This window comes from Canis lupus, chromosome 17, assembly GCF_011100685.1.
Source record: "Canis lupus familiaris isolate Mischka breed German Shepherd chromosome 17, alternate assembly UU_Cfam_GSD_1.0, whole genome shotgun sequence".
Classification (NCBI taxonomy): domain Eukaryota; kingdom Metazoa; phylum Chordata; class Mammalia; order Carnivora; family Canidae; genus Canis; species Canis lupus.
In genome coordinates, this window is record NC_049238.1 from 61,748,742 (window position 1) to 61,772,578 (window position 23,837).

Here is a 23,837-nt window from a genome sequence, read left to right on the forward strand (position 1 = left end):
GGCATCACAATGCCAGATTTCAGGTTGTACTACAAAGCTGTGATCATCAAGACTGTGTGGTACTGGCACAAAAACAAACACGTTGTTTAATGGAACAGAACAGAGAATCCAGAAATGGGCCCTCAACTCTATGGTCAACTAATATTCGACAAAGCAGGAAAGACTATCCACTGGAAAAAGGACAGTCTCTTCAAATAAATGGCACTGGAGAAATTGGACAGCCACATGCAGAAGAATGAAACTAGACCATTCTATTACAACATATACAAACATAAACACAAAATGGATGAAAGATCTAAATGTGAGACAAGAATCTATCAAAATCCTAGAGTGTGGGCAACACGCTTTTTATCTTGGCCACAGCAACTTCTTGCAAGATACATCTATGAAGGCAAGGGAAACAAAAGCAAAAATGAACTATTGGGACTTCATCAAGATTAAAAGCTTATGCACAGCAAGAGAAACTGTCAAGAAAACTAAAAGACAACCTACAGAATGGGAAAAAATATTTGCAAATGACGTATCAGATAAAGGGCTAGTTTCCAAGATCTATAAAGAACTTATTAAACTCAACAGCAAAGAAACAAACAATCCAATCATGAAATGGGCAAAAGACATGAACAGAAATCTCACAGAGGAAGACATAGACACGGCCAACAAGCACATGAGAAAATGCTCTGCATCACTTGCCATCAGGGAAATACAAATCAAAACCACAATGAGATACCACCTCACACCAGTGAGAATGGGGAAAGTTAACAAGGCAGAAAACCACAGATGTTGGAGAGGATGTGGAGAAAAGGGAACCCTCTTGCACTGTTGGTGGGAATGTGAACTGGTGCAGCCACTCTGGAAAACTGTGTGGAGGTTCCTCAAAGAGTTAAAAATAGATCTGCCCTAAGACCCAGCAATTGCACTGCTGGGGATTTACCCCAAAGATACAGATGCAGTGAAACGCAGGACACCTGCACCCCAATGTTTCTAGCAGTAATGTCCACAATAGCCAAACTGTGGAAGGAGCCTCGGTGTCCATTGAAAGATGAATGGAAAAGAAGATTTGGTATATGTATATGATGGAATATTCCTCAGCCATTAGAAACGACAAATACCCACCATTTGCTTCGACATGGATGGAACTGGAGGGTATTATGCTGAGTTAAGTAAGTCAATCAGAGAAGGACAAACATATGGTTTCATTCATTTGGGAATTATAAAAAATAGTGAAAGGGAATAAAGGGGAAAGGAGAGAAAATGAGTGGGAAATATCAGTGAGGGTGAAAGAACATGAGAGACACCTAAGTCTGGGAAACGAACAAGGGGTGGTGGAAAGGGAGGTGGGTGGGGGGTTGGGGTGACTGGGTGATGGGCACTGAGGGGGGCACTTGATGGGACGAACACTGAGTGTTATGCTATATGTTGGCACATCGAACTCCAATAAAAAATATATACAAAAATAATATGTATTAATTTAAACTTAAATGCAGATAGCCATATTCACCTAGTGGCTACCTCTTTGGATAGTAAAATTTTAGAATATAAAGCAAAAAGAGAAATGTAAGAGGTGAGAGAAAAAGTAAGAAACCTACATAATCAACTTAGTAGAGCCTACTAATAGGAGCAGGGAGATAAAAGATTAATTTATCAAATTAAGATTCCTAGAGATTTCAGATTTTAAAATGTTCAAACAAAATGTTCACCTAGATGTATCCTTGGAAATTTCAGAGCACCAAGGATAAGGAAAATAAAGGTCAAGTGTCTTGCCCAAGGCTACAAAGCTATTAAGTGGTAGATTCATTTTTCGCTCTTAAGCAATCTTGCTTCTGTGCCTAAGTGCTTTAACATAGCAATGTAGACATTTACTGGTTTCCAAGTGTATGTACAAAGCACGGTATATTTGGTTGTGGTTGGAAATGTAAAAGTGGAAGTGGTACTACCAAAAGTTGTTGGAAAAAGAAAAAATAAGTCCATTATTTTGAATTAGAATGGTAATTGCAGATTAGAATAATGAAATATTAAAAACTGAGAAAGAGGGTGGAGAAGAGAGGCAGCATAAGTGATTTAAATCCCCCCCTTTCATCATGGATATGTCATTTTAAATGGATAAATTTTACTACCAGAGGTTATGCCAGGAGAAGAAGAACAACAAATTTTTAAAAAAGAATCTTTCTCTGAGGAATGGGACTGGGGTTCAAAGATTACTGGATCTTAGGGTAGTTCTACTTTTAACTTTTTGAGGAACCACTGAACAGTTTTCCCATCAACAGTGCATGGTGTTCCTTTTTCTCTACAGTCTCACCAATACTTACTGTTTTCTGTTGTTGATTTTAGCCATTCTGACATGTGTGTGGTAATAACTCATTGCAGTTTTGATTTGCATTTCTCTGATGAGTGATGTTGAGTATCTTTTCATGTATCTTTTGGCCATCTATATGTTTTCTTTGGGGAAATGTCTGCTCATGTCTTATACCCATTTTTAATTGGACTATTTGTTTTGGGTTGTTGAGTTTTATAAATTCTTTATATATTTTTGGATATTAGCTCTTTATAGGATATGTCATTTGCAAAGATCTACCATTGCCTTTTAGTTTTTGTTGATTGTTTCCTTTGCTCTGTAGCTTTTTATTTTGATGTGATCCCAACAGTTTATTTTTGTTTTGTTTCCCTTGCCTGAGGAGGTGTATCTAGAAAGAAGTTGCTATGGCTAATGTCAAAGAAGCTACTGCCTGTGTTCTTTTCTAGGATTTTTATGGTTTCAGGTCTCATGTTTAGGTTTTTAATCCATTTTGAATTTGTTTTTGTGTGTGGTGTAAGAAAGTGATACAGTTTCATTCTTTTGCATGTTGTCCAATTATCCCAACACTGTTTGTTGAGGAGACTGTCTTTTTCCCATTGGCTATTCTTTCCTGCTTTGTCAAAGATTAATTGACCGTATATTTGTGGCTTTATATCAGGATTTTCTATTCTGTTCCATTGATCTATGTGCCTATTTTTGTGCCATTTCTAAATTGTTTTGATCACTAGTTTTGTAATACAACAGTTGTTTTACTTTGTCTTATTTTATTTTAGTTTAATTTTTAAAAAGCATTATTATTTATTCATGAGAGACACAGAGAGAGAGGCAGAGATACAGGAGAGGGAGAAGCAGGCTCCCTGTGGGGAGCCTGTTGGGAAACTTGATCCCAGGACCCTGGGATCACACCCTGAGTTGAAGGCAGACTCTCAACCCCTGAGCCACCCAGGTGCCCTTACAACAGTTATTTTTCCTTTTTTTTTTTTTTTTTTTTTTTTTTTTTTTACAAAAGTTATTTTAAATCATCTCTACTTCCTTTGGTTATCTGACAACCTCCCCAGCCCCTTACTCTTAGAAGATGGTCCTGCCTGTTTACTTCATAAATAAAATAAAAGTCATCAGAGGAGAATCCCTTAACTTTCTTCCACCAAACTACAAATTTACTGGCACCTATTTACATGCATGGTTTCTTTTTGTTACATTAGAAAAGGCATCCATCTAAGCCTAATCTCTCTTCCTCTCTGGATCCTGGTTTTCCTGTCTTTTCAGGAAATCATGTATGTTGATAATTCCCTCTCTTTTCTATGCTGCAGTCTCTATTTGTTTTTTTTTTCCCATCAAAATTTATACCTGCCTAAGTCTCTTCTACTTTATAGAATCCTGCTTTGTGTCCATAACCCCACCCAAACTTCTTCCTCCTCTTTGTGAACATTAAGCAATGTTCAACATTGAGGAATTTTCAAAATACAAAAAGGGACTTAGGGCTTCAGTATTCAGAGGGAAGGATGATATGTTAGGTGGGTAGTAGAAACCTTGGACTAAAAGAACTATAAGGGTTATAGTAATTCATGTGACAAATATTAATTGAATATCTATATTATGCATCAAATTCTCACAACTCCTTAGCTTCATAGGGACTAGGAACTTTTGAAATCCTAGATGAAATTATTGAGAATATATATTTTTCTAGTGAGACACTCCACATATTTCAACAGAATTTCATAGAGTTCTATTGCTTATTGTTTATCCTGGAAAGAATATACAAAATAAAGAAGTCCAAAGTGTAGTCTTTGTTTTCAAGGTCTTTACTATCTAGTTGGAAGATGAAGCAAGTATAAAGCCAACTAAGGCAGAATATTGTAATCAATTAACGAGTAAGTAGTAAAGATAATAGCTATCTTGGAATCTCAGTGAATATGTGTCTGAATGATTAGGGAAGACTCAAAGGAAGAGGTGGGACTAAATCTGGGTCTATTAAACTAATTAGAAAGTGTCCAGGTAGTTAGGGAGGGAGGCATTCCAAATAGATAAATTATGCCAGTAAGCTTTTGAAGGAAGGACAATCATAAGGTGTCCTGATGACAACATAGACTAGTGTGCTTTTAACAACATGCTTGGTTCAAGAGATATTGAGGGGGCCAGGATTAAAAGATATATTACCTCTAGAGTGTGGAGGGCTTTAAATTCCAAATTGAAGATCTTAGCCTTTATCTTGCAGAAAATACCACACTCATTTTTTTCTTTTAAAGGGGAGTGATGACAAATAGAAATTAAATTTTTAAGTTTTTGTAACTTGAGTGCTTGCTGTGGAAGTCCAGAGGATTTGGAAAATGATGACCTACTCAGAAATCTATGCTTTACATTAATTTTAGGTTGTTGTATGTGACTGTCAGCTCTTTTTTAAAAAAAGATTTTATTTATTTGTTCATGAGACAGAGAGAGAGAGACGGAAGAGACATAGGCAGAGGGAGAAGCAGGCTCCCCTCAGGGAGCCCAATGTGGGACTCCATCCCTGAACTCCAGGGTCACGTCCTGAGCTGAAAGCAGAGCTTAACCGCTGAGCCATCCAGGTGTCCTGGTGACTGTCAGCTCTTAACTAAGAAGGGAAATGTGCTTATTACATACTACATAGATCACAATCTTCAGAGGCTTACAATGCCAGTATACTTGCTGAGCAGACTAATTACTAGGACTGAATGAAAATACTAGCAATGTATAATTAGTGCAGAAGATAGAGCAGAGATGGGTTCATACTTAACTAATGGCCACTGACTTTTATTTTGAGTGGAACCAAGTTCTAGGACTTCATTTTCTCCTCTGAAACAAATGGGAGTAATTAAATGTATATGTGAAGTTCATAAATTAGAGGGTCAATGATTTTTAATAGTACTAGAATCATAGAAAATGAGATAGGTTTAGGGTCTTTTCGCGCAGTGAGTAAACCCTAGATGATAGGAAAACACTCTGGGGAGGAATTTGAGAGATAAATAGAAGGAACTTCAGGTGCGATTGGCTAGAAAGACAAGATCTTTGAAGCTAAACTAGGCTCTGATAATTACCATCATTTAATTCTTTTTCCTGCTTTCTCTTAGTTTAAGGTAGAAGCTGGGGTGAGGCATTATTTGAGTTGCTTTTAGAAGTTCAGTTTTGCCATGTGGCATGTTCCGATGAGAGACGAAATGATTACTCAGAATCCATTATCTTTGACAAAGACCTGAAGGGGCTACACTGTCAGGCACCACCAAGAAGTGCAGGTGTCAAGGTGAAGCCTCAAGTCTGGGTTGGCTCTGTTTTATTATTGTAGAATGTAAAGTATGTGGAAACAAGGAAGGAAAAACAACCCAAGAAACCAATTGTGTGAGGGGTAGGCAGCATCTGTGACTGTCTGCATGGGTCTCAGAGGAGCATTAACTCAGGGGCTATAGGGATGGGAGAACTGACCTCAGCAGGCCTTGGTGTCTATCTACCATCATTGTTGTTTCAGCATGTACTGTTTGGAGTATGGAGTGATGGCAGGGATAATTGGTTTTTGCTATATGCATAAAATTGTAGCTATTTATGTGTGTCCCTGTTCTTATTGTTTCTTTTTCCTGCTAGGGTCTTGCTCTCCCATACAGTTGGACAAACTGAATGTTAGAATTATGTTTTTCCAGTCCTAGGAATACCTTGGTAATAACCATTTCAACCTCATAGTTCAAAATACAAAACGAGGCCCAGAAAGCCTAAGTGACTTGCATAAGGATACACAGACAGTAAACGAAGAAACAGGTGAGAAGGACTATTTCACTACTGTATGCATATTGCCTTAGGATGCCTTGCACATAGCAAGAACTCATTAAATATTTGCTGAATGAATGAATGGATTAATTAATTAAACCAGGCTTCTGGTTCCTTGAAGCAGTCTTTCCACTGTACCATTTAAACTATGGCAGATCTACTAAAATGTCTTTGAGGAACCAGGATCTGCTTATAAGATGTCAAAAGATAAATAAAGGTCATCACATTAAAATACAGATGTTTCCCTAGAAACATAACCTCATCTTATATGATATATTAGTTTGCTAGAGCTATCAGTACAAAATGCCACATGCTGGGTGGCTTAGCCAACATAAATTTATTTTCTCACAGTTCTGGATGTTAGAGGTATAAGAAGATGTTGGGAGGGTTGGCTTCTTCTGAGGGCCATGAGGGAAGGATCTCTTCCAAGGATCTCTATTCTTAGCTTGTAAATGGCCATTTTCTTCCTTTGTCTTCATATCATCTTCCCTCTCTCCATGTCCAAGTTTTCTCTTCTTATAAGGACAGCATTCAATTGGATTAGGGCCCACCTAATGACCTCATTTTAATTTCATTACCTAAATAATGTATCTCCAAACATGGCTACATTTTAATGTGCTGAGGGTTAGGAATTCCCATATGAACCTATAGGAGGGACATAATTCAGCCCATAAAGTGGAGACCAGCTTTTCCATTACAGATCATATATATTCAACTCTCAACCCCATTTCCCAGTAGCAGCCAAGGTGATGTTAATAGAGCTCCCAGTTTATAGTTAAGCAGCCAGTTGCCCAATAGCCTCAAGGTTCTGCCCATGCACGTACATTATTTAGGTGGTGCAGGAAGGTTGGCTTGCCAGTATGATCTCCTGCCAATGAATAAAAGAAGAGCCATAGGGCATGTACTGGCTGACATTTTTTTTCTAACTACATGTTATTATAACTGTGATGAGACAATACTTTCTTCTTTGGAAATTGGCCCTTTCCTCATCTTGTAAAGTGCTGCAAGAAGCCTGTGGGCTTTGATTGTTTTTTATTATAGGTGAATTGTAGCTTATATGATGAGTATATATTTCAGGAGTATCCTGGGGCTGATATTTATAAGGAGGTGCCCATTGAGAGGATCCTGGAGAGAGCCAGTGAGGCTCTTCCAGGGTTTCCAGGAAGACTAAATAAGGAAAAGTTTACACTTGCCTTAAGAGAAAAGTAGTTTTGCAGTTAGAAATCATTTGAAAGAGATGAAGTTCCAAGGGCATCAGGGATTCCCAGGTTCTGCCTTTTGTGGGTATCTACTGTTTGTGTTAAAGTGAGGGAGACGCTAGTGCTCCTTGCAGAAATTGTCACCTTACTCTAGCAGAATGATTCTCAGGAGCTATAGGCTTAGCTTTTTTCTCTCCACCATTGATCAAAATGTTAAGTAACTTCGAACATCTCACCTGGGACCCTCACAATTAGAAACGATCCTATCCTGGATTAGGGTCTTCTTGGACTTATTCCTAGTTGCTAAGGTATGAATGCTGAATATAGACTTCAGCAGGTGGCAGAGGGGTGTTTGGATTTTTAGATAACAATTTTATACTTTGGTCTGATTAGTATTAAGCATCTTCTGATTGTGTCACCTCAGGGATATGCTGCTTAAGTCAACAGGTCACCTACAATTTCTGTAATATTGAACTGAACTTTCAGGCCATTTTCTACTATTGGCTTATCAGACATCAGAGACCAAGAAGCTGCTGTATTCTCAGAAGGAAGAATTAACAAACACATTATACAAACAATTTTATATATCATGACTAGTGAGTCCCTGAAAGAACGGAAAGCTGTGCAGTGAAGAATAAAAACCCCTGGAAAGAGAATTGTAGCTTGGAGATGGAAATAATGTAGGGCTCACCCTAACAGGAAAAAATGGTTGGGGAAAACAGATTTTTCCCCCTTTTTCATATTTAGACATAGATAATAGTAGCTAAATACCCTTAAATGGGAGCTTACATCAGTTAAAAACCATTAGATCTTGAGTTATTTAATGCTTAATAAAAAGAGACAAAAATAACTATTTGCCAAACTTTTATTGTTTTTTATATAGTCCACTCATTTCAACAAGAATGTCTCCAGCGTAGTATCAATAGGCCTCAAAGGATTGTGGGCTGATGGGTCTTGGCTCATCTAAGGGCCTCTACAAACTTGTCTTTCTGTTCACAAATTTTCCCTTTCCCTCCCCCAAAATGCTGTTATCTTTTATTGCTTTAAAGCTAAATATATGTTTACAAGATCCTGAGCAGGCTCCCTCTCAGTTAAAATGAACAAAGGTAGTAATATTCTTAACCTCATCAAAGACTGGGGGCACAGAACTGAGCACTACAGACTACGTAGACAGTTTTAAAATTTGAACTCTGGAGTTGTTTGAGAAACACCTTGCCTTTGCTTCATGAGATTTTAAGTGCTTGTGTATGAAAAAATTCTAATTCAAATTCCAAGTCTTGAAGCTAAGCCTTCTTCATAATAGATATTTCTTCCAATTAGGGGCAGATTTTATAGGGAATTTTCTGTAGAAGTCACTCCCCCTGTGCTACTCAAGGATTATAAAGATTCGGTCCCCTTGCAGAATCTGTGCTAATTATACCACAAAAGCGAGCCTATTTGGAGATAAATATTAATGTAGTTAATGTTAATTATCTGCGGGAAATGCCAAATGGAACATTAAAAATATCTAAACTCTCCCAAAAGATGGACTATTAAAGAAAGACCCAAATCTTTTGAATCCTAAATCATATTCTTGTTACTCTTGAAAGCAATAAATTAACGTTCCCCAAACAAAACTCCTTAAACAAATTAAATGATTTATATTTTTAAACAATGCACACCACATCTGCACCAAAGAGTAAAGACACCCTGCAGTAAAGAATTACTTGAGAAAGAATAAAGGCAAGGTACAAGGTATATGAAATGACTATAGTTTAAAGTTTTGGAAAAAAAAGATTTTGAAACATCAGAGAGTTCTCCCACAACCAGAAACATCTTGAGTTATTTGGTATCCAGTGTTTCCTCATTATCTTTTGCTGGAAGCTTTGGCAGGTGTCGGGATATTGGTAACATCTCTTAAGGGCGGTACTGAGATCTCTGCTCTTGGATGTACTCATAGAGAGGGCTGGAGCGCACCGGGACACTAGCAAACGGACGCTTGCCGGGCTCCAGAGCCTGCCTTCGGCCTTTGTCTCCTTCTTCCCAGACTTGGCTACGGCGCCTCTGATCCTCTCTCTGCTGGCGGCGCAGCTGCTCTTCCCTTTCCTGCAGGAGCTGTTCCTCCTCACGGAACTTCCTGTCACGCTCCTGGCGCAGCTGCTGCTCACGTTCCCTCCTGCGCAGCTGCTCTTCCCTTTCCTGCAGGAGCTGTTCCTCCTCGCGGAACTTCCTGTCACGCTCCTGGCGCAGCTGCTGCTCACGTTCCCTCCTGCGCAGCTGCTCTTCCCTTTCCTGCAGGAGCTGTTCCTCCTCGCGGAACTTCCTGTCACGCTCCTGGCGCAGCTGCTGCTCACGTTCCCTCCTGCGCAGCTGCTCTTCCCTTTCCTGCAGGAGCTGTTCCTCCTCACGGAACTTCCTGTCACGCTCCTGGCGCAGCTGCTGCTCACGTTCCCTCCTGCGCAGCTGCTCTTCCCTTTCCTGCAGGAGCCGTTCCTCCTCGCGGAACTTCCTGTCGCGCTCCTGGCGGCGCAGCTGCTCTTCCCTTTCCTGCAGGAGCTGTTCCTCCTCGCGGAACTTCCTGTCGCGCTCCTGGCGGCGCAGCTGCTCTTCTCTTTCCTGCAGGAGCGGTTCCTCCTCACGGAACTTCCTGTCACGCTCCTGGCGCAGCTGCTGCTCACGTTCCCTCCTGCGCAGCTGCTCTTCCCTTTCCTGCAGGAGCTGTTCCTCCTCACGGAACTTCCTGTCACGCTCCTGGCGGCGCAGCTGCTCTTCCCTTTCCTGCAGGAGCTGTTCCTCCTCACGGAACTTCCTGTCGCGCTCCTGGCGGCGCAGCTGCTCTTCTCTTTCCTGCAGGAGCGGTTCCTCCTCACGGAACTTCCTGTCACGCTCCTGGCGCAGCTGCTGCTCACGTTCCCTCCTGCGCAGCTGCTCTTCCCTTTCCTGCAGGAGCTGTTCCTCCTCACGGAACTTCCTGTCGCGCTCCTGGCGGCGCAGCTGCTCTTCCCTTTCCTGCAGGAGCTGTTCCTCCTCACGGAACTTCCTGTCGCGCTCCTGGCGGCGCAGCTGCTCTTCTCTTTCCTGCAGGAGCGGTTCCTCCTCACGGAACTTCCTGTCACGCTCCTGGCACAGCTGCTGCTCACGTTCCCTCCTGCGTAGCTGCTCTTCCCTTTCCTGCAGGAGCTGTTCCTCCTCGCGGAACTTCCTGTCACGCTCCTGGCGGCGCAGCTGCTCTTCCCTTTCCTGCAGGAGCTGTTCCTCCTCACGGAACTTCCTGTCATGCTCTTGGCGGCGCAGCTGCTCTTCCCTTTCCTGCAGGAGCTGTTCCTCCTCGCGGAACTTCCTGTCATGCTCTTGGCGGCGCAGCTGCTCTTCCCTTTCCTGCAGGAGCTGCTCCTCCTCACGGAACTTCCTGTCGCGCTCCTGGCGCAGCTGCTGCTCACGTTCCCTCCTGCGCAGCTGCTCTTCCCTTTCCTGCAGGAGCTGTTCCTCCTCGCGGAACTTCCTGTCACGCTCTTGGCGGCGCAGCTGCTCTTCCCTTTCCTGCAGGAGCTGTTCCTCCTCACGGAACTTCCTGTCGCGCTCCTGGCGCAGCTGCTCTTCCCTTTCCTGCAGGAGCTGTTCCTCCTCACGGAACTTCCTGTCGCGCTCCTGGCGCAGCTGCTGCTCACGTTCCCTCCTGCGCAGCTGCTCTTCCCTTTCCTGCAGGAGCTGTTCCTCCTCGCGGAACTTCCTGTCACGCTCTTGGCGGCGCAGCTGCTCTTCCCTTTCCTGCAGGAGCTGTTCCTCCTCACGGAACTTCCTGTCGCGCTCCTGGCGCAGCTGCTCTTCCCTTTCCTGCAGGAGCTGTTCCTCCTCACGGAACTTCCTGTCGCGCTCCTGGCGCAGCTGCTGCTCACGTTCCCTCCTGCGCAGCTGCTCTTCCCTTTCCTGCAGGAGCTGTTCCTCCTCACGGAACTTCCTGTCGCGCGCCTGGCGGCGCAGCTGCTCTTCCCTTTCCTGCAGGAGCTGCTCCTCCTCACGGAACTTCCTGTCGCGCTCCTGGCGCAGCTGCTGCTCACGTTCCCTCCTGCGCAGCTGCTCTTCCCTTTCCTGCAGGAGCTGTTCCTCCTCACGGAACTTCCTGTCGCGCTCCTGGCGGCGCAGCTGCTCTTCCCTTTCCTGCAGGAGCTGTTCCTCCTCGCGGAACTTCCTGTCACGCTCTTGGCGGCACAGCTGCTCTTCTCTTTCCTGCAGGAGCTGTTCCTCCTCACGGAACTTCCTGTCGCGCTCCTGGCGGCGCAGCTGCTCTTCCCTTTCCTGCAGGAGCTGTTCCTCCTCACGGAACTTCCTGTCACGCTCCTGGCACAGCTGCTGCTCACGTTCCCTCCTGCGTAGCTGCTCTTCTCTTTCCTGCAGGAGCGGTTCCTCCTCGCGGAACTTCCTGTCACGCTCCTGGCGCAGCTGCTGCTCACGTTCCCTCCTGCGCAGCTGCTCTTCCCTTTCCTGCAGGAGCTGTTCCTCCTCGCGGAACTTCCTGTCACGCTCTTGGCGGCGCAGCTGCTCTTCCCTTTCCTGCAGGAGCTGTTCCTCCTCACGGAACTTCCTGTCGCGCTCCTGGCGCAGCTGCTCTTCCCTTTCCTGCAGGAGCTGTTCCTCCTCACGGAACTTCCTGTCGCGCTCCTGGCGCAGCTGCTGCTCACGTTCCCTCCTGCGCAGCTGCTCTTCCCTTTCCTGCAGGAGCTGTTCCTCCTCACGGAACTTCCTGTCGCGCGCCTGGCGGCGCAGCTGCTCTTCCCTTTCCTGCAGGAGCTGCTCCTCCTCACGGAACTTCCTGTCGCGCTCCTGGCGCAGCTGCTGCTCACGTTCCCTCCTGCGCAGCTGCTCTTCCCTTTCCTGCAGGAGCTGTTCCTCCTCACGGAACTTCCTGTCGCGCTCCTGGCGGCGCAGCTGCTCTTCCCTTTCCTGCAGGAGCGGTTCCTCCTGGCGCCTCCTTTTCTCGCGTTCCTCCCTCTGCACCTGCTCTTCCTCCCTCAGCTGCTCCCGTTCAGCTGGCTTGGCGTACACTATGTGGCGGTGCCTTTGGCTTTCCTCATCGGGTTGCCACCTCCATTTTTGGTCTCGGCGCTGCTCCTCCTGGCGTAGCTTCCTCCCTTGATCCTCCTGGAAGTTCTCCAACCGGAGCTGCTTCTCCTCCTCACGGACCTGCTGCTCCTGCCCCCTCTCGAGTCGTCGGCGCTGCTGCTCCTCCTCACGGAACAGTTCCCGCTCCTGTGGCTCCTCCGCTCTTAGCTGCCTCTCCCGCTGCTCCTGCAAAGCGGGCCTGGCCGACAGCCTCTGGCGGCGCCTCTCGCTCTCTTCCTCCGCCTGCCACTGCCATTTAGAGTCGCGGCGCTGCTCTTCCTCCGCCTCCAGCCGGCGCACCTGCTCCTCCCGTTGCAGCCCGCGTTCGCGCTCCTCTCCGAGGGGCCGGGCCCCGCGCTGCCCCTGGGCGTCCTCCTCCTGCGCCCGCAGCTGCTGCTCGAGCTCCTGGCGCTGCCTCTTCTCTTCTTTCTGCCTGCGGGGCCTGGAGTAAACTTTGCTCTGACGAGCTTCCGCTTCACTTTCCAGCTGCCACTGCCACCTTGGGGTGCGGCACTTGCCCCGCTCACGTGCCTCTTCCTGCTCCACCTCCTCTGCCAGCTGCTGCTCGCGCCTCTGCTGCTGCTCCAGGCGCTGCTCCTCGCGTCTGAGCTGCTCGCGTCTTTCCTCCTGCTCGCGCCTCAGCTCCTGCTCCAGGCGCTGCTCCTCGCGTCTGAGCTGCTCGCGTCTTTCCTGCTCGCGCCTCAGCTCCTGCTCCAGGCGCGGCTCCTTGCGTCTCAGCTCCTGCTCGCGCCTCAGCTCCTGCTCCAGGCGCGGCTCCTCGCGCCTCAGCTCCTGCTCGCGCCTTAGTTCTTGCTCGCGTCTTTCCTCCTGCTCGCGCCTCAGCTCCTGCTCCAGGCGCTGCTCCTCGCGTCTGAGCTGCTCACGTCTTCCCTGCTCGCCCCTCAGCTCCTGCTCCAGGCGCGGCTCCTTGCGTCTCAGCTCCTGCTCGCGCCTCAGCTCCTGCTCCAAGCGCTGCTCATTGCGCCTCAGTTCTTGCTCGCGCCTTAGCTCCTGCTCACGCCCGAGCTCCTGCTCCTCGCGTCTCAGCTCCTGCTCGTGTCTTAATTCTTGTTCGCGCCCCAGCTCCTGCTCCAGGCGCGGCTCCTCGCGTCTCAGCTCCTGCTCGCGCCTTAGTTCTTGCTCGCGTCTTTCCTCCTGCTCGCGCCTCAGCTCCTGCTCCAAGCGCTGCTCATTGCGCCTCAGTTCTTGCTCGCGCCTTAGCTCCTGCTCACGCCTGAGCTCCTGCTCCTCGCGTCTCAGCTCCTGCTCGTGTCTTAATTCTTGTTCGCGCCCCAGCTCCTGCTCCAGGCGCTGCTCCTTGCGTCTCAGCTGCTCCCGTCTCTGCTGCGGCTCGTCGCGCCGCGGCTCCTGCTCGCGCCTTAGTTCTTGCTCGCGTCTTTCCTCCTGCCGGCGCCTCAGCTCCTGCTCCAGGCGCGGCTCCTTGCGTCTCAGCTGCTCACGTGTCTGCTCCTGCTCGCGCCTTAGTTCTTGCTCGCGCCTCAGCTCCTGCTCCAAGCGCTGCTCTTTGCGCCTCAGTTCTTGCTCACGCCTGAGCTCCTGCTCCTCGCGCCTCAGCTCCTGCTCCAGGCGCGGCTCCTTGCGTCTCAGCTCCTGCTCGCGCCTTAGTTCTTGCTCGCGTCTTTCCTCCTGCTCGCGCCTCAGCTCCTGCTCCAGGCGCGGCTCCTTGCGTCTCAGTTCTTGCTCGCGCCTTAGCTCCTGCTCACGCCTGAGCTCCTGCTCCTCGCGTCTCAGCTCCTGCTCTTGTTCTTGCACACGTCTCTCCTGCTCGCGCCGCAGCTCCTGCTCCAGGTGCCTTTCCTGGCGCCTTTGCCGTTGCAGTTGCTCGCCTTCCTCCTCGAGTGCCCGCTCGCCTTGCTCTTGGCGCTCCCGCCTTTGCAGATGCTCTTCCTCTTGCAGCTCCCGCTGCGCCTGCCTCTCTCGCCTTTGCTCTTGATCAGGAAGTGTCTCTGGCTCTCGACCCTTGCGCCTCTGCAGATGCTCTTCCTCTTCCAGGCGCCTTTCCTGTTCTCGCCTCTGCAGTCGCTGCTGCTCCTCCTCTGCGAGCTCCCTCTCCAGTTCCTGTCTCTTCTGCCTGCGTTCTTCAAATTGTGTGTCCTGGGGCTCAAATCTCCTTTGGTCTTCTTTTTGCCTGGGATCTTGTAATGGGTTATCCTTTCCCTCACAGTTGGCCCCCTTCTCATCTAGCCCGGCAGCCTGGCTGAGGGCGTAATAACAAGCTTGAGCCACCTTGAAAACGAACAGGAGGAATTCGTTGAAGTCAACCAGCCCGTTACAGTCGCGATCCAGAAGTTCCAGGATCAGATCTACTGTCTCAGGGTCATGTGGTCTCTATGAAAAAAATGAAGACAAAAATTTTACAGTGCACTATTTACAAGTAGTAAACTTTCAGTCATAGACACAATGAATATTTTGTGATATGCTGACACTCAAAAGACATTAAGAGCAATTAGGAAAACATCCAGTGTGTATCAAGTCTGGTCCCCATGTAAAATGTGAACACTTCATTTTAAAGCATACATTTGTTGAAAATTTTTGTAACTCGTAATTTAATGCTGATCAAAAGAATCCATGTTCTCTTAAGCTGGGTGAATAAGAATGAACTAACCTTCAAGAGAGAAATACAACGAAAATTTGTGAAGTTTAACAGCAGCTAGTTCTGTCTGAAATAGCCGGTACCCCTGCTTGATTTTTATCCCATGTTTGAAGACAGAACAAAACACTTATGTTTTGTTAACATGTTAACATCATTTTACTAGAGATCAGGCTGATTTTAATTGTTAAAATTTGGAAGTAAATTTAAGTTCCTTCCAAGTTTAGTTCGATCTGACATCTTTGGTGATAACTTCGCATGAACAGTTCATTCACAATGATGTTACCATCAAGTACATGAAATAGTTGCTAGCTACTTCCTTAGTATTCAGACTACAATGCCAGTTAAGTACCTTTAAACTCAGGAATGAATAAGGGTGGAGTGCCTAAGTGTCTCAGTGGGTTAAGTGCCAGACCAGACTCTAGGCCTCCACTCAGGTCATGATCTCAGGGTTGTGGGATTGAGCCCACAATGGGCTCCATACTCAGCATAAGTCTGCTTTCCCCTCTCCCTGTCTTCACTTGAGCATGTGTGAGGTCTCTCTCTTCAAATAAATAAATAAAATCTTAAAAAAAGAAAAATGAATAGGGAATGCAGTGTGGGGCTGTGATGGTATAAAATAGATAAAAGGTCATTATTCTTTGCTATGACCCCTACTGAGAAGACGTTTTAAACCCTAAATCAATAGATTTTCTTTTCTTATTTCTTACCCGAAGGACATCTCCAAATTCCCTTTCAAGGAGGTTCTTCAGGTCTTTCTTGCTTAGTGCTGCCCCATCACAATCATGTGAGGCATATTGATTAAACATTTCAGTGATATTGAAGATGCTTCTCAGAAGTGGAGACATTTTTTTTTCTTTCCTTCACGTTCAAGTAAATCTAGGAGAATAAGAAAGGATCCAGAATCAAAACTCTGTTTCTGATCTTGGAGAGGCTTCATCCACACTATTTTAGTCAGAGCCCCAAATTTACAACAGTAGTTATTTTTAACCTTGGCTTTCAAAGTTTTTTTTTTTTCAATCTTTGAATACTTAGAATGGGGAAGACAGATTCTAAGAAATTTTAAGCCAGGAAATTACTTTCAGACTATCCTGTAGTCAGCTTTTGATTGTCCACTCAATCTGGATTATCCATATCATTTCCTTCTCTCTTTTCCTACTCCCTAGAATATTTCAGATCAGATAGTGAAGAACAGAAATTTAAATTTGATATGTTGCTACTCATAAGTATCTTCCTCTAAAGTTGAATAAAGAGAATAAGTGAAAGCCAAAAGGTAAAGGAAGATTTGAAAATATTTAAAAGTGAATAGAAGCCATGTAGATCTAATTGTGGCAGCAAAACATTTGGTGGTACTCAGAAAAATTAACAGGGAATATGGATTATTTTCCAACATTATAGAACATACAGGATCTACATGGATAATTCATAAGTCACCAGTTCTAAGATTAAACACCACTTCTTCCTAGTCAAAGATGGCATTATAATGCTCAGATATAACAATGGGGAAGATAGAATACATGTTATCTGCATCAACTCAGATATGTTGCAAATATTCAGTTATTGGCTGGCTTCTTTAGTTACTTCTCAACTCCAATACCTCAGATGTCATAAATACATGAAGATGGCCCATAGAGAGTAGAACCAATATAAAAAGAGTACTGAGGATTGGTGACTTTTCGAGATGACAGTTTTTAGGAAGATGAACCCCCTTAGAGTCACACATGACCATCCTCCAACCCCTGATGTGCAAACAAATTTATAGAGCTCAGAGCCTTGGGAGAAGAGCCATGTTTTCATTCAAGTGATGGTTTCAGCTATAAGATGGCATGGAGTTAGTTGGAGTATGACATCACTGTAAGATGCTGATCCTTTCTGGCACATAGACCCTCCTCATCCCCACCCAACATCTACTACAGCTGGAAAATGAATCATGCAGAAGAAGATGATCCCATTGACTGGGACTTACCCACTTCACCAAAGGAAGCTGAGCCCTCGCTGACACTGCTGGCAAGTGTACTGGGCAACTGGGACCTGGGCCTTTTATAGGGGATTTAATTGTGCCTTGAAGAGCAACTTGGGAAGGAGACACCCACTCTGTGGGATGGCCTGATTCATTCCTAACCAAGCCCAGCTCCACCTCTGTCTCCATGAAGGACTTGTTTATCTCACTATTTGCTCACGTAGCTATTTGGCACGAGGTTCACAGACCTTGCTTTCTGACAGTTAAGGTACTCGTTCCACCTGACATGAATGGATAGAATATTTGACGGAATCTGTCATTTTCTTAAAGTGCTAAAATTAAACGATCAAAGAAATTAATGTTCAGAATCTTAATTATGACTTCATAAAAAGTAGTAAAATCTAAGCCATTTACTATATAAAAAATATAAATTCTAGAGTGGAGTTAAACAGGAACTTTAGCATAACTGATGAGAACCAATTAATATAGCAATTCTAGGATGAGAGGGTGTAAGGAATTGGTTTCAGTTTTTTTCTCTAAAATGCAAGTGGGGGGGATCCCTGGGTGGCTCAGCAGTTTAGCCCCTGCCTTTAGCCCAGGGAGTCATCCTGGAGTCCAGGGATTGAGTCCCCGTCAGGCTCCCTGCATGGAGTCCGCTTCTCCTTCTGCCTGTGTCTCTGCCTCTCTCTCTCTCTCTCTCTCTCTCTCTCTCTGTCTCTCATGAATACATAAATAAAATCTTAAAAAAATAAAATGCAAGTGGGAAGAAGTTTGCATTTGTATTTGTGGGTCTTATGATGATTTTCCTACAGATTGGGAATTGCCTCCTTGGTAAGCAATTTTGGCATCTGAAAAATATATTTTCATTAATTGTTCATAAGAGAACATGAAATCTATAAAATTTCATTCTTACATCTAAATGAAGTTTGCTCATTTCTTTTCTCATTAACATATCGATGCCCCTAGAGAAAAAGAGCTGGTGTAATGCATTATTGTAGATATAATCATCCTACTCAGCCTAAGTTGCTAATGATTATGACACCTAAACACTTGACTCTGCTTCTCCTGGAAGCACATTAAGATAATCGGTCATTCTAGCCCATTATATCTGTCAGGGCTTTCTCAACTCTGGTGATCATTTGCAATTCTCAGCATTGTTTTATTGTAAGGAACTGGATTTTATCCCTGGTGGTAGTGACTTCCACCCTTACATTTTAGACTATACGAAACTTTGGTTCACAATAGGTTTATGGAGACTATTAAATGATTCAATGGCTTTCAGCATTTCCATCTTCTCCTTTGTCCAATACAACCAACTATTGGTTTTCTGAATTTTGAGGAGACTCTGTAGTGCCCTTTAGTAGAATGTGAAGATTTATAACTTTAATCTTGGTGGCTAGTACATTATGTGCAGATTGGTCCAAATGGAAATAGAGTTGACTTCTATTTCTCCCCTCAGTTACTGCTATCCCAGAATTGGGTGAAGAGGAAAGTGGAAGTGGTAAGTCACCAGAAGACAATTGTAAGCCTGGCTCATTTCTGCATCCTTAAGGACTTCAGCACTGAATCCTATGATCTAGGAATTTTCCTGGAAATGTCACCATTTCTTGGGATCAGGTAGTAAACTTCATATAGTAGCTTCTTGGTGAAGAGTGAACATTTTTCTTTTTTCCTTTCTACTTAGGGGTTTATATAGTTCTCTTAATATTTGGATTCTAAGAAAGAACCATCACGAACATTGTGTACAATGTAGCCATGGATAATCTCAGAACCTCTTTTTGTCACAGAGGGATAGCCTTTTTTATGGGTGTCCTTCAAGGAATTCCCTGGACAAACCCTGTTTTATGTCTGATTCTGTTGTTATCTACCAGTGTGTGATCTGTTGGGAACCTCAGCCCAGGTGGTGGGATGTATTTGTCTGATTGCATTATCTTCCTGTAGTCAATACACTCAAAAGGAGACTAGACAGTAATCAAGCTGAGAAAAAAGGGAAAATATTAATCATTCTAAAATCATGGTTGAGCAAGCAAAATAATATAAAGGCAAACTTCCCAAAAAAGTGCCTATGAAGAGTCTTGAAAAAAATGGCTGAAATTGCTTTCATAGTAACAGAAAACTCCTCCCCCATTCTGATTGAAGCTTGATCTTTAATCCAATGATGGATTTTTACCCACTTTTGTTTAAAGTCAACACAACATAAGGCAAAATGTTTAAAAACTTGAAAAACCTAGGAGAATTAGTCTATCTTTCTTAATGTTCTTTGTACATCATCAGAAAAAATATAAGTGGATTCAAATGCTAAATTCTAAAATCAGATTTGATATTATTCTAATGAAGTGGCCCTCATTACTATATAATGTTCTTTTGTTTAATACAATATCATTATTTTAAAATCCTATTTTAAAAGAAGCTTCTGACATAATGTTTGAACAGGGAAATAATTTTTGTTTTCTACTTCCTTAAAAGGTTGGTAAATGCCAAAGAATGTAGAAAATTATCAAGTCCTAAAAAATTGCTTCAATCTATTTTTTTAAAAGAACAACTGGGAAAGGTAGCAGTGTTTACTCATCATGGTTAATCAAAAAAGAATAATCTGAGGATCCTCATTCTTTTTATAGACAGGAAATCTCATTATCTTTCTTTTATAAGACTGTACAAGGAGGCACTGAGAGGTCAGATAATAGTAACTATACTGACTGGCCCAGGAAGAACCCAAATGCCCCTGCTCCATTCTGCAAGAATGCCCTTCTTTATTAAAAGTTAATGCTGTTGGATTTAGAGCACAGTTACAGTACTGTACTGTTACTTGGCTTTGAGACTTGGGCTCTTCATTAGAGAGGAATTGAAAAGAGAAAATAAGATTCATATCACTCAGATGCTTTAATATGATGTCAATCATGAAGCCTTGTCCATGCTGAAATCTCTCAGGGTGGAGCTCTGCTGTATTAACAGAACTAAGGAAATATTAGATTTTCCTTGTCTTTATCCCAAGGGTGTTTGTCCCATTTTCTGTTGTCAGAACCCAGAAAAAGTCAATAATAGATTTGACATTCTGTGGCATTCTACTAGGACCAGGCAACCAAACCACCTGTCCTGGTTTTACTGGAAAACCACCAAAGTGGAAATTTAGATAAAGCATAGAAGGTACTAGTGTCACTGTCAGCCTAATGGGCTTCTCCAGAACACAATATGAGCCACAATAAGGAACTCTGAGAAAATGTCTAAGGAGGGTGATTTTATTTGTTGATTTATTTTTTACTTTTTAAAAGATTCATGTATTTATTTTAGAGAGAGAGCGAGCGAGCGAGATCGAGAGAGGGTGCCTGTGGGGGGAGGGATAGAGGGAGAGAATCCTTAAGCAGACTCCCTGCTGAGTGCAGAGCCCCACATGGGGCTCCATCTCATGACCCATGAGATTGTGACCTGAGCCAAAACCAAGAGTCTGTCACTTAACTAACTGACTGAGCCACTCAGATGTCCCCAAGTAGGGTGATTTGAGATGGCTTTAAAAAAATAAGATTGTTTGGTAAGCTCTCTAAACATCTCTCCAATGAAGACTTTTTTCTTAAGATTATGTGTTAAACCTTTCAAGTTTTCCTATTGTTTCTTCTTATTCACTGATTCACTCAGTGGGACCCCATCTCTGCCAGTCTAAGACCTATGGTATTTTCTTTGAGGCCCTGTACAAGTTCCATCTCTTTCTTGACCTTTACATATAGTGATCTTGCAATTAAAATAATTTTACATAGCAAGCATTGTCAGCATCATACAATCTAGCACTAGTTAATGTGTATTTTCCACATTTTTTCCCTCTAATTTAATGGAGCCTTGTTTTGTCTTCTCAGTTAGGATTTAAATTCCTTGAAGGCAATACTGTATCTTTTACCTTGACTAGGTGTTTTGTAAAATCCTTGTTGGTATAATTTTATTGCATTGAAGCAGTTTAAATGGCTAGCAGGTCAGAATGAGATGGATTGCTTGATTTGGGATGGATTTCTATGGGTTTGGGGATGAAGGCACACACCATAATAGGAGTCAGCTCTTTTAGGGCCTTTCTAGTTTCACCATGTATGGGACAGGTGATGGAAGAGGCATTACCACTCCACTCCTTTCTGCCTTCCCACATGCCCATCACTTCACCCCTCTGTTAAGTGAGGAGATGTAAGATATGAATCCCTTCCTCAGAGGACAGCTGTGATAATTACAGCTTGTAAAGCATTTGTGATTCTTAGATATAAGAAGGCTAATTATTATGATCATTAATAATTCTTAATTTTTATCTTCTTTAAGGTAAATTATTCTTACTTTAATTATACCCCCACCCTGGTGGTAATTATACCTCTTAGAGTCAGCAGATGCTTTCATCTTACATCATGCCATGCAGGGTGACTGAGCATGGGTGCCCAGGGAGGGCACTTCTACCTTCTGCTCACTCCTGCTCTCAACTAGAGTAGTCAAGGACTCCTGGCTTTCTTTGTCATTAAAGTGGTCATAGATTTCAAGTGACTTGTTTTCCCTGTCCTGTAACTATATATCTTAATCTGTAGCTCCTCAATTTCACAGTGTTGGGATTTATCAAACGATACATTGAATAGGAAAAATGAATTTAATTTTCATAATTTGATGAATACTCTGAATAAAGGAATCAGGTATCTTTGGTTGGGCAGTGGAGACTTTATGAGAGAGACTTATAGAGAGACTCACAGCCACCAGATGAAAGAAAGGCCATAGCTTCTTAGGGGTCAAGGTGGTGTGTGACATTGTCTTTTGGACTTAGATCTGCTCTAGTACAGTAACAAGACATTCTTTGGGGTGAGATAAGAGGATTTGTACCTAATGAACTGAAAAAAAAATTTTTTTTTAAGAGAGAAGTTTTGCTTTTCACGGTAAGGTGTAACATAGAGGAGACTGAGAACTGAGGCTTTACACTTAGTAGAAGCTTTGGGAGTAAAAGTCGCAGCCTCCCAAAGGTGCAAAAGAACTGTCAGCAGAGGCAGGCATGCTCCAGTCTGCCTTAGAATGTTTTCTCCAGGCCCAGACATTCAATAGTCACTTGTGTCATGAGATAAGTACTGAGCTCTTCTCTTAGGTGTGTTGGTACCCTGAATCCCACCTCATCCTTGAAGTAAGGATGGAAGTGGAACAAGGAGGAGGCCAGTAATCAGAATTTTTTGGTTTTCATTCTGATGCTTCCCCTGCAGAGGGGCACATTGCTTCCCTGGTTAGCCTCTGCCCCCATTCCAGCATCCTTTCAATTGCCTTCCTTTGCTCATTTCTCTTCTCTTCTTTTGAAAATCATTTCCATTTATCCACCTCATCCTCAAAACCACTCAAAACTCAAGTAGGGAAATAGGAGTGGGTTGAAGGAACTTGGAGGGGACTGGTCATGGTTCTTGTCCCTTTGGCCCACAAGCATTAAGTCCTTGTTCTGTACCAAGCATAGTGCCAGACACTGCAACTCTAACCACCAGGTGCTCCACCCATCCCGTGATGATTTGGAATGGGACATGTTAATTCCAAAATAAATAAATAAATAAATAAATAAATAAATAAATAAATAAATAAGTCTATGTATTAGTATTTGCTTGTATACTCAAAAAAGGTTTTTCTAAGAACACACAAAAAAACTAGTGAGAGCAATTACCTGTGGGAGATAGATGAGGAAGTATCTTTTTTACTGTCTACTTTCTTAGACTTTTTCGTATTTAAACCATGTGAATGTGTTATCTATTCAAAACTTAAATACATTAAAGGAACCTAGCTGGCTCAATGGTTGAGCATCTGCCTTTGGTTCAGGTCATGATCCTAGGGTCCTGGGATCGAGTCCCGCATAGGGCTCCCTGCAGGGAGACTGCTTCTCCTTCTGCCTATGTCTCTGCCTCTCTCTCTCTGTGTCTCTCACGAATAATTAAAATCTTAAAAAAGAATTAAGTACATTAAATCCCAAAAACAAAAGTTTAATTCCAAGAGTAAAGAGATGAAACAAGGAGAAGGCAGCTAGCAGAATATGAGATAGGGGAATTGAACATTTTATTCTAAGATGTAAAAGAGCAGAAACAGGAGAGTTTCTGGAGTTGACACTTTTAGGAGACAAGAATGCATATCATGTACTCAGTTGGTATTGCATCTGGCAAGATACTTGGTGATTATTTATTTATTTTTTTTACGTGCAATGCAATGAAATAGCCTTTCAAATATTTGAACTTTAAAACTCATGAAAGTGGTTGCACACTAAGCATTTCATTTCATTTTAGCCTTTGAGCTGTTCTGTCAGATGTGTAATTGGAAGTTTTCAGATGGTTTTCTTTGAGGCATTCCTTATCTGCAGATGAAGAGTGCTGTGGATGCTACTTCTCTGGGTGTCTAACCAACCCCACCTGGCTCTGGGCTCTCAGTTGGCCTGCTCTCAGCTCTGGTCAGAGAGCGCATCATTAATGGCTCATCTATAACTGCATCGTTTGAAAGCATTTCCCAAATTACAAGAAAAAGTGCTTTCAGCAGCACAAATTAATTGAAGTGAACCATATCCTCTGTAGGTGTTGCAAATGGGGAATAATTGGGCTAAAGAGTCAGTTTTTCTGACATTAATGTAATTCCTCCTTTCAGTGCCAATATATTTCTAAGGCAAATTTGAGGGTTCTTTTGTCATACTTTTCATGGTGCAAAACTCTTTGAAAGTCTCTGAATGCAAGCTCTAAAAGAGTGCTTGTATAACCTTACCTTCCCCATGTATGTCCATAGCACCTTGTTCCCAGCTGATGAAAAACTTTCGGTAAAAACTTATTAAAGGGAAGACACTGTGCTAGATGAAAAGAAGACATCATCCTGGGCATTCAGAGACTATGATATGCCTGTGAAGTCTTCTTACAATCCACACATGCTCTATGGGTTAGAGAAGGAAGGCACTCCTGCTGGCTAAAA

At 43.7% G+C, this 23,837-nt stretch overlaps 1 protein-coding gene and 1 long non-coding RNA gene across 2 annotated transcripts in view; one reads left to right on the forward strand and one right to left on the reverse strand.

The window, feature by feature from the left end:
* Positions 1-23,837, forward strand: part of LOC119863998 — a 73,160-nt gene that overhangs the window by 2,107 nt on the left and 47,216 nt on the right. The window contains exon 2 of the long non-coding RNA XR_005372785.1: positions 18,376-18,533. This is a non-coding gene — a long non-coding RNA (uncharacterized LOC119863998). The remainder of the gene's footprint in view (positions 1-18,375; positions 18,534-23,837) is intronic.
* Positions 9,026-16,963, reverse strand: TCHH (trichohyalin). Its single transcript, XM_038562283.1, has 3 exons — positions 16,923-16,963; positions 15,667-15,835; positions 9,026-14,694 (listed from the first exon to the last, which is right to left on the reverse strand). Exons 2-3 carry the CDS (start codon positions 15,802-15,804, stop codon positions 9,163-9,165), a joined length of 5,670 nt encoding a protein of 1,889 aa, XP_038418211.1. The 5' UTR covers positions 15,805-15,835; positions 16,923-16,963; the 3' UTR covers positions 9,026-9,162.